Genomic DNA, 11,855 nt, shown 5'->3' on the forward strand with positions numbered 1-11,855 from the left:
TAATTAGTGCAGAAAGTTCATACTAATTAATCTTCATAAAGAGAACGTTCCTGACATAGAACCAAGTTGCTTATAGATAGAACCGGCAGCTATAAGCTACAAAGCCATATAAATGTATAATATGTTGATTATACATGCAAACGCAATAACAATAGTGATCCGTCGACTACAAACAAAACAAAGCTATATAATTCAAGTTCAAAACTTTTCTCCGTAATTTAAATTAGATTATTAGAATATTGTTCTAATAAAATAAAAAAGAAATTGACACGCACTGAGCAAATTAAAGGGGGGACAAATTGCAAATTGCGTTACACGGCATCATATATAAATACCGATCATTTCTTTTGCAGCCTTTTGAGGAGGGGTGGGAAGATTAGGGCTGCAGGTACTTATTGGCAGTCAGTTATAGTGGGGACTCCCTCTCGTTGTGAGCAATTGACAACTGGTATTGCCACTTGGAAGTACAATCAGTGCAAAGAGTATAAAGAGGGTTGGGGATGACTTGGGATTTTGCATTGAGCTCAAGTTCATAAGGCAGAAGATGGAAACTAAGGCTAGGGTTTTGTTTGGAGTTTTTTTGGGTCTTGCTTTTGTGTTGAGTTCATCTTTGGTTGGTGGGATCAAAGGTTCTGATGGAATAGATGGTGGCATTGCTGCGATTAGTAATGCTACTACTACCGCTGTCCACAAGCTGACTACTTCATCTGGTGATGAAGGTTTGGACAAAAGCAAGAACTATCAAAATGGAGGTGGAAGTGGAGGCGGCGGTGGCGGAGGTGGAGGTGGAAATGGTGGTCATGGTGGGGGAAGTGGCGGAGGAGCAGGTGGTGGGAGTGGTGGGGCTGGTGGAGCTGGCAAAGGGAAAGGAAAAGGTATAGGCCACAAGAGAAGGCATGGAAAAGGAAAGGGCAAAGGAGGAGGTAGCGGTGGCGGAGGTGGCGGTGGAGGAGGCGGAGGTGGAGGGGGTGGAGGGAATGGTAAAGGCCATGGATGGGGTGGAGGAAGTGGAGGCGGTGGTGGAGGTGGCGGAGGTGGAGGTGGTGGTGGTGGTGGCGGCGGAGGCGGGGGTGGTGGTGGTGGAGGAGGAGGAGGAGGTGGTGGTGGTCAAGGCGGAGGTTGGGGTTGGGGAGGAGGCAGCAGTGGAGGTTGTGGGCCTTGGGGTTGTGGCGGCCATCCGAAATCAATTGGAGGCAGGAAAGGAAACCCTTGAGGAAATGCAAATGGGTTGGCCATTTACATTGCATGGACCATCAACTTTGTAAAAGTGTGCAAGAAATTGGACTCCAAATCACTTTCTTCATTATAGTGAGATAATGCCATATAAATATACCGTGAGAAATTTTCCCTTAAAAAGCCTTCTAGTGAGTATTGTGTGTATGTTCGTGTTGGACAATTTTTGGTGATTGGCCAAAACACTTGTGCGAGAAAAACTATGAATAAAAAGCTTATCACTTTATGTGCTCCGTATCTCTCTTTTTTCACTGTAATTAGAGCACAACTAGTGCACCAAGATTTCCTTGCTTTGGGAAGAAGAAGTGGACTCTGGTCTAACAGCCTAATTGAAACTGCTTTTTGAAGGGATAAAAGCGTTTTTCGACAATCGACATTACTTCCGACTTCCGTTAACGGAAAAAACATAAAATTGCTTCTGATTATGTTTGTCCAGTACTTCTTTACATGTTTAACAATAAGAATTTCGACATGTTTACAATAACAGTCTAATAAAAGCACTTATGAGCATAACGGTTCATATAGAAACAGTCCCAAAGTAACCCTTATAAAATGAAGATTGCATTGATCCCAAAAAGGGCTTAGGGTCACATCTCTCTTGATGGTCATTCGGCATTTCCATTCCTAAATGGGCTTACAACCAAAAGAAATGGGCTCTGATTGATAGGACTACGGATTTAAAAATTGGAACTTTAACGAAAAGCACCCGGTACTGTTCATTTTAACGAAAAATCATATTTTTACACTAAAAAGTCAATCCTGGTACTATTCACTTTACCCTTTATTTTGTCCTTATCATTAAAACTCAAAGTTTTCAAACCATTTTCATTAGTTTTTCTTTTAAAAATAGGATATGTACATAATAGTAACTAATATCACGGTCCAGTGGTATTCATTTTTATTATGAGTTGGACGGTGCATTTTTCTCACTACCACAATGTTTTATGTGAGATACGCGTGATTTACTACATACAACATCGAAATTTAAACTCATTTAATGGTAACTAAGTGGTGAAGCTCATTATCATTTAAGAGTACTAAGCATAAGTATTCCGGTAAGTAGAATGTTTCAAGTTGTATTCACATTTTTTTTTTAAAAAAGGGGGACCATTTGGTGGCTTCGCTACTATAGTCCACCATTTCAGGGTTAGGAAGATTCATAAAGGCATTTCAACTTTCTCTTGACTACCATCGTGTGATTCACATGAACTAAGAATCGAACTTAAGACGTTACGTGTGAATTACGAGTCTAGAATTCATCTCCAACCATAGGCCACATTAATTTGACAAGCAAAACATTACCCCCTAAAGAAAAAATAGTGAAACAAAGTTTTTTGTTCTATCAGACTAGCATGGGAGTCGTAGTAGACAGCAAAGGCACATGGCAGATTGCCAGATTCAAGTGATAGTAACACAATTATGCTATTATAATAATTCCTGATGAAATATCTGTTTAACAAGATTTGGACTTCTAAACTCGATAAATTAGAAGTATTGACTTGAAAACTTCGATGATGTTATCTTATCAAACCAATAATATATAACCAAATTTTATGGACATATTGACTTTATAAACCAACCATTTGTAAACACATGATTCGATCATATTTAAGGAAAGGTTCATATATGTGGGACATTCCTGTGGTTAAATCTACTTCTCTTCTAGCCAAATCCGAAGTAGGAGCCTGTTTAGCTCCATGACCGTACCATCCTACTTCGCAAATTGAAATGCTCATTGCATTTGGCATTCCCATTAGGTCATTACTGTTAACAGAAACTGCGTGGTACGCGAACTATGCTACGTAGTATGATTAGGTCACATATTATGTGTTATAAGTGAGTAGAGGATGAGTTTTATAATTTAACCAATAGAAACTATATTCAAGGATGGATTCATTAAGGGGAATCAAGATCCTGTTCGGATCTTTGTGTCCAACCGGACCTAAAAATATGGACTACTCAATTTATACTTGTGCGGCCCTCATTAAACCATCACATTGGCCCACCCACACAAAACCAAGCCCTTGAATGGTTCAGATTTCTCTCTTTAACAGTCTGAACTTCTTAGTCCGTTGGCTCCGGACATAGAGATCCGAAGAGAATCTTAATTCCATTAAAGGGACGTACGGGGTCCTGGGACCCTACTAAAGCTTTAGAAGGTCCTATAAGAATCCTACAGGAATTCTATGGGGACTCTTTTGTACTGTTAGATTTCTTTTTCAAATAACCTAAACAAATAACGACAAGCATCCACCAAATGTTATAAACTAAATGCCTCACTAATATGGTTCATTCAAAAAGATCTTTTGCACTATTATGACCCCATGAGATATGAATCCTGAATCAACCACTATATTATAATATGCATGTGGATTGGTTATGTCATGCAACGTGTTCAAGTACTACACAATAATGTCTTCGTATCCACCGTGCTACCAAAAAGTCTTACCACTTGGCTTGCTAGATAGGCACCACACAAAATCAAATATCAACTTGCACATATGCATTCAAATTATTAATTCATTAATGTAACTCTAAGTCCGAGAGCAAAGATAAAAACAAGGTATTAAGACTGAACAGGACCCATGCATTATTTGGATGGGGCTGAAGCTGCTGAACTGATGAGTAAACTCCTATTTGCAAACAGGTACAAGTAGTACATGCAAAGAACTAACTACAAGGCCACCAAATGGCTGGTGATTCTTGAACAAACATTATGTTCAAGAAAAGTTGGGTGAGAGGTGGGCACAATCAATCCTCACTACCACCATGTGAATGTTATAGATAATGGGGAGAGAGAGAGAGAGAGAGAGAGAGAGAGAGAGAGAGAGAGGAGCTTTTTGCCTTTGGATTTTTCAAATGGAGGGCACGAGACAAATCCATCCCATGCACCCCACATCACTACTCTTTGAGTGAAAGGCCGGCCCAGAAATTTGACAACTGAATGTTTGTTATTTCTAACACAGATAAATATATTTAATTAACCTAATTTATTACTACTAACCACACATCTGCATCACCATCATCAACATCATCATTGGTTTTTATGGCCTTTGGGAGTAAAAGAATACTTTTTTTTTTTTTTTTTTTTTTTGGAATTTGACAAATTTTCTATTATCAAAGGCATCAAACTTGATTCAAATAAGAGGGTACGTATAACTCATGATCTTATACTTGATCAGTTGTTCATTTTTTGGCTCATGATCATGTTCATTTTGCACGTGAAGATACTTCATAAAGCTTTTGTGGCATGGAAGGCTCAGAATCAGAAGGTCAAAACCCTAAGAAAACCCGAAGGCATGCAAGTCCCACACAAGTGGACAAATGCATCCGTCCTTAATGTTGCACTATTATAGACGTTTGAGAGTGGTTGGAACTGGTGGGAGATGGTCATCACGTAATTGCCACTCAACAATTTTGGTAGCGCACCCAATTTTTTCCATGCCATTTTGCCCACACTTGGTATTTCGTACATCTTTAGGTTTTGTGGCAGTTTGATTTTGGTAGAACCCGTCTCGATTTTCATATGCTTATTATGGCTAAGAAACCATGTGATTTTACACCTGCTGCCAAACTTTTTAAAGCACAATTCTACAAGATTTTGTTAGGTAAATGTTGCTATGATAATATTTGAACTTTAATTATTGATCACGTACGTTAGTGGAGTATGCCTCTATTAGAGAGTCGATCAGAAAGGTGGACAACAAATCCAGATTGCATACGTCATTATTAGGGAGTTGATCAGTAAGGTGATAAATAAATTCAAATAGCGTTATTCTGCCATGAATGTATATGAGAAGAAAGTAAACCATTGCAATTCCTAACTTACTATACGTTTACGTTAAAAAAATAAAAAATAAAAATATGTGGTCTCGTCTTAAAGTAAAGATTCCACAATTAGGAGGGAGTACTTATCCAATCCTCATCCTTATTTCCGTCATTCTTAACTTCCCTCATTCCTAATAAGTAAGCATGCAACAATTTACACTTCAATATTGAAGTAATGAAAATGGAGTGCCAGCAAAGGCAATTCCTTAAAAATGGCTATAAATATTATAAACATTAGTGGATATTGTATTTCCTTGTAAAGATGCGAGAACAAGAAAAGACTTTATATTTGACTCTGGATAGTCATGTCTGTGCTTGAGTACAAGAATGTGGTTTCTTCTTCTTGGAATTTAGAATTTGATTATTCAAATAATGAGATGGGTACAACTGATGAGCAGACTTGGGTTTGAATATTTAGTTCAATATTAGAGTATTTAAAGTATAGTAGTTTTAAAATCATCCGTTCCAAATTCGAAACTTTTCCCTGCTCTAAATGATTATAATAGTTTTGAACCCTCATTTTCTCTTTAATAATATAATAGTTTAAACTTATACGTTCAGAATTCAAAACTTTTCTTTTCCCTAAATTATTAAAGTAGTTTCGAACCTCATTTTCCCTTTAACAATATAATAATTTTAAACTCATACATTCCGAATTCAAAACTTTTCATTCCCTAAATTATTGTAGTAGTTTTGAACCCTCATTTTCCTTTTAATAATATTACATTTTAAAGTATTTAATGTATATAATTAACTTGCTCATTGTGCTATACAAAAAACAATATTTAGCTCAATATTATAGTATTTAAAAATATAATTAACTTGATTGTGCCACTATATATGTATAGAGAAAAACAATATGTAGTTTAATCTTAGTTTAATCTTTTCTGTCTAATTAAATTATAAACCGGCCAGCAGCAAAGTTATATACAAATTAAAAGAAAAATAAATGGTGACTGAGGACAAATGGATGTACAAGTAATGACGACAAATGGCATGCTCAATGTAAACTGGATATTCCATATGAAACCCACATGGCATCCTATTCCCGCCAGCAGCAACGCAAGTTCGAGGTCTAAATATTTGAAAATTTTCTCTGCAGTTTTTAGTACCCTCAAACATATTATATATATGAAATGGTAAATGCATCTTCTTTATAAATAAATAAAACATAAAGTGATGTTCCTATCATATCCCTCAAGGTCAAGGATGTTTGTAGCTCTGTACTATTCAACGTTAATTTGCGTATTAACATTATAAAATATTGTGCTAAAAGTATGAAATGACCGAGAGTTCATGGAGAGTTTTACATTAAGATAATCTCTTTGGCATTTCTTTATAAAAAAATTCTTATAACTTGCAATTATAGAATTTGAGGATAGAGTTTATGGTATATGTGTATGTAATTAGTAATTCTTTGTGCAGTCTGGTTGATCGACAATGGTAATAAAACTTAACCGCAACTAAAAAACTTTACATAAAGTTAACTTTTAACTAGACATTTGTTGTTTCAAGAAACCAAAGCTAGACACTCATAAAATCAAGATAAAATGATTAACACAGACTCATATCACAACTTTAAAGAATCAAACTTTTGGTCTAACTTAATTCTGACAATTTTTCCGGCATTCTTACGTTCCAACCTAATGTTAGGGCTAACATACCGGCAATTTTAATGGTCCAGGTTTGGGCTCATGTCCCTCTTGACATATTGTATTTTTCTTGTTTATCAATAAATTCTTCTCAAAATTACTTTTCATGATAGCAATGTTTGAGTGGAATGAACTTTGCGGTTAAATTAATAATAATAATAATAATACCGGCCACTTTTGTAGTTACTCAATGATATTCGTATTGCAAAACCAAAGTATTTTAATTTGATTTATAGGGGTATCGGTTTTGAAATCAAGAAAGGATTAGAAAACTTTTTTCTTTTTCTGTATGCTTGTAAACAAGACTACCAACATGGAATGATGAGTCATGGCTTGGTGGTAATTATGGTTGTCACCACTCAAGTGTGTGCTCGCGGCACCCTCATTTAAATTCCGAAACATGGCCTGTGACTGGTTGAAGGTCTTTGCCTTATCGACTGACCTCTACCCACCTGACATTGTAGCCTTTAAAGCCATAAACACGAGAATATTTGTTGCGTTCCTGAGGAGAAAAACTTGAGTTTGAACACCTGATCTAATCACGTCATCCATAAGATAATTCTTGCAAAATCATAAACCCCATATTGCTCTGCATTTTGATCTCAACCAACTCAGTTCTTGTTCAACCCGAGGTGGATTAGTAGGACAACCATGTGAAAATTTCATGTAGCCGAGGGTAGACCAAACCATCATTGTGTTCACACTCGACACCGCACTGGTTCAATATGATGCGAGATTTACCCTAATATATACGGCAACCATGCAACAGTTTCTCTCGTTATAGAGTAGATCAAGTTTCGTGATGAGTGTTGTAAACACAAGAAGATATACCGAACCAGGACAGATTTTATCTCTCCGAAGACAATTTCAGAACCAAACAACCAAACCTGCCGATAAATATCTCTTGAAACAGTTCATTGTTACGTCCAAATACCCACTGTGGAAATGGGGATGGCTCCAAACCAGCACCAAAACCCAAAAAAGCAACTCCCACAACTCTTTCAGAACATTGCAGGAAACGAAGCGCCCACTTTCGAATCCAACGGTCAGGATTCAGCATTCAGCGTGCAGATTACGCCACTTGAAAATATGTCGTTTTTGGACCCTTCTCTCACTCTCTCGTCTCGTGGCGCGCTTCCTTCATAACATTTTTGCTTTCCAACGGCCACCAAATTAAAAAAGTTGAGCGGTTTGAAAAGGGTCGGTTAGACCACCAAATCCTCCTTTCCCTCTCAAAAAAAAAAAAGAAACTAAAAATTAGAGAAAAATTAGGGAAAAATTAAATTTAAATCCCACAAACACACGGATTTAGCAAATTAAACCAACAAAGAATATAATTTAAAATTAAGTACATATTAAGTAAACTAGTAAATTCTGCTGCCTAATCAGTTACATCCCTACAAACCTGCCGCACCCACCACCACCATGCAATAAACGGAAAAAATGTACACTAACTCGGCCTGTTTGAACCGGGTTTAATCTAAGCCCGGTTCACTCTGTCCTCTCTTCCCTACTTGCTGACTAATCTTTCAACCTTTTTTTGGTGGAACTACTTCCTAATCAAAAACTGGGCACCACCGGAGGTCTGGTCAAACCGGGTTCGGGGGTGCCCGGGCCTTCCTTCTTCCGCCGCATCTCTAGGACTTTGCGGTGGTGGTTGGAGTGCAACTCGCTCGAAAACGTCGGGCTACATGCGGGACGGTACTCCGGCAAGAGCCGACCCGACTTGTACCGGACCCCGCATGCGTTACAGAGGGTCTTGGCTCCGTTTGGGCCGGTTCTCCACTGAGGGGTTTTTTGGACCCCACAATGGCTGCACCGCCGCGGTGGCTGGCTCGAACTTCCGTCCACCAGTCTTCTCTTCGGCTTCTTCGGTGGCTTCTCCAGGGACAAGACCGGTTCACCCGGTTCCTGGTTCTGTGTGGAGGGGTAAATGAGCCAGGGGTTAGACGGAGAGGAGGAAGACGACGACGAACTCGAACTCGAGGACTCTGTGAGCGACGGCGAGCCAAGTGACCAGACCCGGCCGCCGGTCCTGGTCCGCTTGCTTCTAGCCTTTGCCGGAACCGGAGTCTTGAAACAGGGCTTTTCCGGGAAAGCGGTTTCCGGGTCGGGTCTCTTCTCGGACATGGGATTCTCTGGCACGAACACGGCCGGAAGGGCCGTCGCGAATTCCGAGAAGGAATCCTCGACGAAATGAGACAACCATTCGAGGTTCACCAAGTCGTCCGCCTGTAAAAAAACGTAGCTTTGGTCAAAAACCACTAAAAGCAGTAAAGAACACCATTCTGAACACGGAAATTTGAAAAAATAAGTACCGGCACGCTGAGTTCGCTCGCCGGTTCAACTTTTTCCGACAAATTGGACTTTTCCGTTTCCTGGTTCTGCTTCTGGGGAGAAACAGAGACAAAGGCCTTGACTTTTTCCTTATCGTCTTCTTCCTCGCCCTCCGTTACAAAGAACCCGTCTTCGTTCGAGAAGTCGAGAAGGTCGTCGACCGAGAAATCGTCGCAAGCATTTTGGCCGTTGACGACGGCGCCGCCCCACAACAAGTCGTCAAAGACCACCGCTTGCGGGCCGGCCGCCTTCACGGCCATCTCCTTCCTAATACTAGTCTTCAGAGCCGCTTCCACGCATTCCATTTCAGTTCCAACCTATGAAAACAGAACCAGAAAAACCCAGAAACAAAATAAAGCAACATTCTTTTTTCAATTATTTCGGTTTTTTTTCATACAATTTGAAAAGAAATCTCAATTTTTTGTTGTTAAGTACCTGTTGGGGAGGGGAGAGTTGGGAGGAGGAGAGCAGAAGAGGAGGAGAGAGAGAGTGGGAGGAGAGAGAGAGGGGAGAGGTGGAGGTAGAAGAAAGGATAGAACAAGTAAAGGGGGAGAGGGATGGAATTGGAATAAAAAGGGGAGGGTGAGTTTGGTAAAGCATTGAATTAGGGCTGGAAGCGTCCGTGGCCTATTACTAAAAGTGCCCGTTTCTCTTTTAATTTTTTCACTATTAAGTTTGATATCATCAAAAGCGAATTTAAACTACATTATTACTAATTTATTGTGAAGCTAAGCTTACCATTCTCCTTTAATGAACATAATATCTTTTGTTAAAAAAACAATTACCTTTTTTTTCTTTGTGCACCCTCACACTTTATACATCCACCCATTAATGTTCTTTGTATTTACACCTTTTTGGATACGTTTCCAGTTTTTGTACCCTTTTTTTTTAATACATCGATATTTTTATACAAAAGGAATGGGAAGTTCGGCTAAGCCACACAATGGGCAACTTAATTTGGTTTCGAATTCGTAATCCACGAGATTCGAACCTAAGATCTCTCACTTCCAAGTGAAGAGGAATACCACCAGACCATAGTACTAAATGGCTCCAGTCTCTGTACCATTAAATCATATAGTTTCAATTAATGTTTTTAAAAGGAAAAACAATTCAATCGAAAAATGTTATTTTCTTGTTTAAAATTACTGAAAGTGATTTTTATAAAAATATTTTTAAAACAAATTCTTAGTAAAAAAAAATTTAAGTAGATACTGAAAAAGTACTTTAATCAAAAGCACCAAAATCAATTTTATCAAAAACGTTTTTAGTTATTTTAAAAGTATTTATAAACGAGCTCTTAGCCCATAAATTTTTTAATATGACAAACACAAATCCCGTAATGTGTTGTTATATTAAAAAAAACGTAATGATTAATGTCCTATAATGAATTTACATGTTATAATTAAATGAGCTATAATCATCCACATCAAGTCACAATGTTTTGTTCATATTATTCATACATTCGTTATAGAAACATATTGTTCACGCTTTTATGAGAAACTATAAGTCGGATTTAAACATGTTTTAACCAAACGAAAATCGGGTACCGCTGAATCAGATATATTTTCTTCTCCCTTGTTTGGGTTTTGTACAAAATACGGTAGGCCATCATATCCACAAGCACCACCCATATTTTTATAACTTCCATTTTAGTGTATTTTTTCCGAATTTTTTATTTAATTTTGGATAAGAATTACACGGTGTTGGTTCGGACCGTTCGTTCCATGGGAATTCATGGGTTCGTCAATACCTAGGAAAACAGGCACCTTTGTTGTATTTTCCTCCTTTTTACCTTTTTACTTTTCTTCTTTAATAAGCAACGAAATCAAATTACCCCTTACTTTGGCCTAAATTACATAATCTGCCTACCGCGTTGATCGCCGCTCATCTTGGTTAATCACTTGAAGTTTTTGTTTCCGCGCTCTTTGTTTTCGTGCTTTATTACCAATGTAACCCCTAAATTACGCTTTGCTTTTGTTCTTTTTTCTTTTAATTTTTTTTCCCACCAAAACTTTGTCGTTTCAGAGCGTACCACGGAATTCAATGCGACTTAAATCTTCACTAAACTGGTTGAGATTTTGGTTTAAAGTTGACATTTTTGGTAGCCGTTAAATTATATTTCAGTTTTTAAATTAGTATGTGCGTAATGATCTCATTTTGATTAACGACTTTGAAAAGATTTCATGTGTTTGCACTTGGCAGATAATCGTTTTATCTCGTTTTAGTTAGTAGTTTCAAATTAATTATTTCGACAACCCTTTTTCATCAGGTTTTAATTAAAATTTTAAGAAACGAAAGAGATTATAATAAGTGTAGTTATTTTATTTTTGTTGAGGAAATTAACATTAATTGATTTGAAAGAAAGGCGTACAAAAAGAGAATAGTGTGATTATACAGTTGATCATATTTAAATTTCGTTTTATTTAACAGTCCAAATTTACCTTCATCGACAAGTTATTTAGTTTTATGTTTATTCTTTGATTATTCTTTAAGTGAGACAATTCCTTATGAACTAATTTTTGTACACACTTGATAACTACACACTAATGTTTTATCATTGTCAAGATGACTTGTAGCATGCACATAATTAATCCAATACCCAATCGTCAGTATTGGCACAAACGTACCAAGCTATCATTTTGACAATTCTCGTTGAAATTTCTTAATAATTTTCAATGATTTTGATTTTTTTTCTATGGGTTGAGTTGAAATTGATTTTTCTGTCAAATTAAACTAATAATTATCATGCAAGAAGGTCAACCTTCTAGGCTTCTTGTATTATTATTTTTTCACTTTTACCCTAAT

General features: G+C 37.5%; 2 protein-coding genes across 2 annotated transcripts; one reads left to right on the forward strand and one right to left on the reverse strand.

The window, feature by feature from the left end:
• Nucleotides 1–544: 544 nt before the first annotated feature.
• On the forward strand, nt 545–1,213 carry LOC103407092 (glycine-rich cell wall structural protein 2-like). The gene has a single exon (XM_008346044.3). It carries the CDS (start codon nt 545–547, stop codon nt 1,211–1,213), a length of 669 nt encoding a protein of 222 aa, XP_008344266.3.
• Nucleotides 1,214–8,020: 6,807 nt separating this feature from the next.
• Nucleotides 8,021–9,650, reverse strand: LOC103400967 (GATA transcription factor 5). The gene is made up of 3 exons (XM_008339667.4): nt 9,486–9,650; nt 9,032–9,367; nt 8,021–8,945 (listed from the first exon to the last, which is right to left on the reverse strand). Exons 1-3 carry the CDS (start codon nt 9,648–9,650, stop codon nt 8,274–8,276), a joined length of 1,173 nt encoding a protein of 390 aa, XP_008337889.3. The 3' UTR covers nt 8,021–8,273.
• Nucleotides 9,651–11,855: the final 2,205 nt, after the last annotated feature.

This window comes from Malus domestica, chromosome 02 (genome assembly GCF_042453785.1).
Source record: "Malus domestica chromosome 02, GDT2T_hap1".
In the NCBI taxonomy this organism is placed as follows: Eukaryota; Viridiplantae; Streptophyta; class Magnoliopsida; order Rosales; family Rosaceae; genus Malus; species Malus domestica.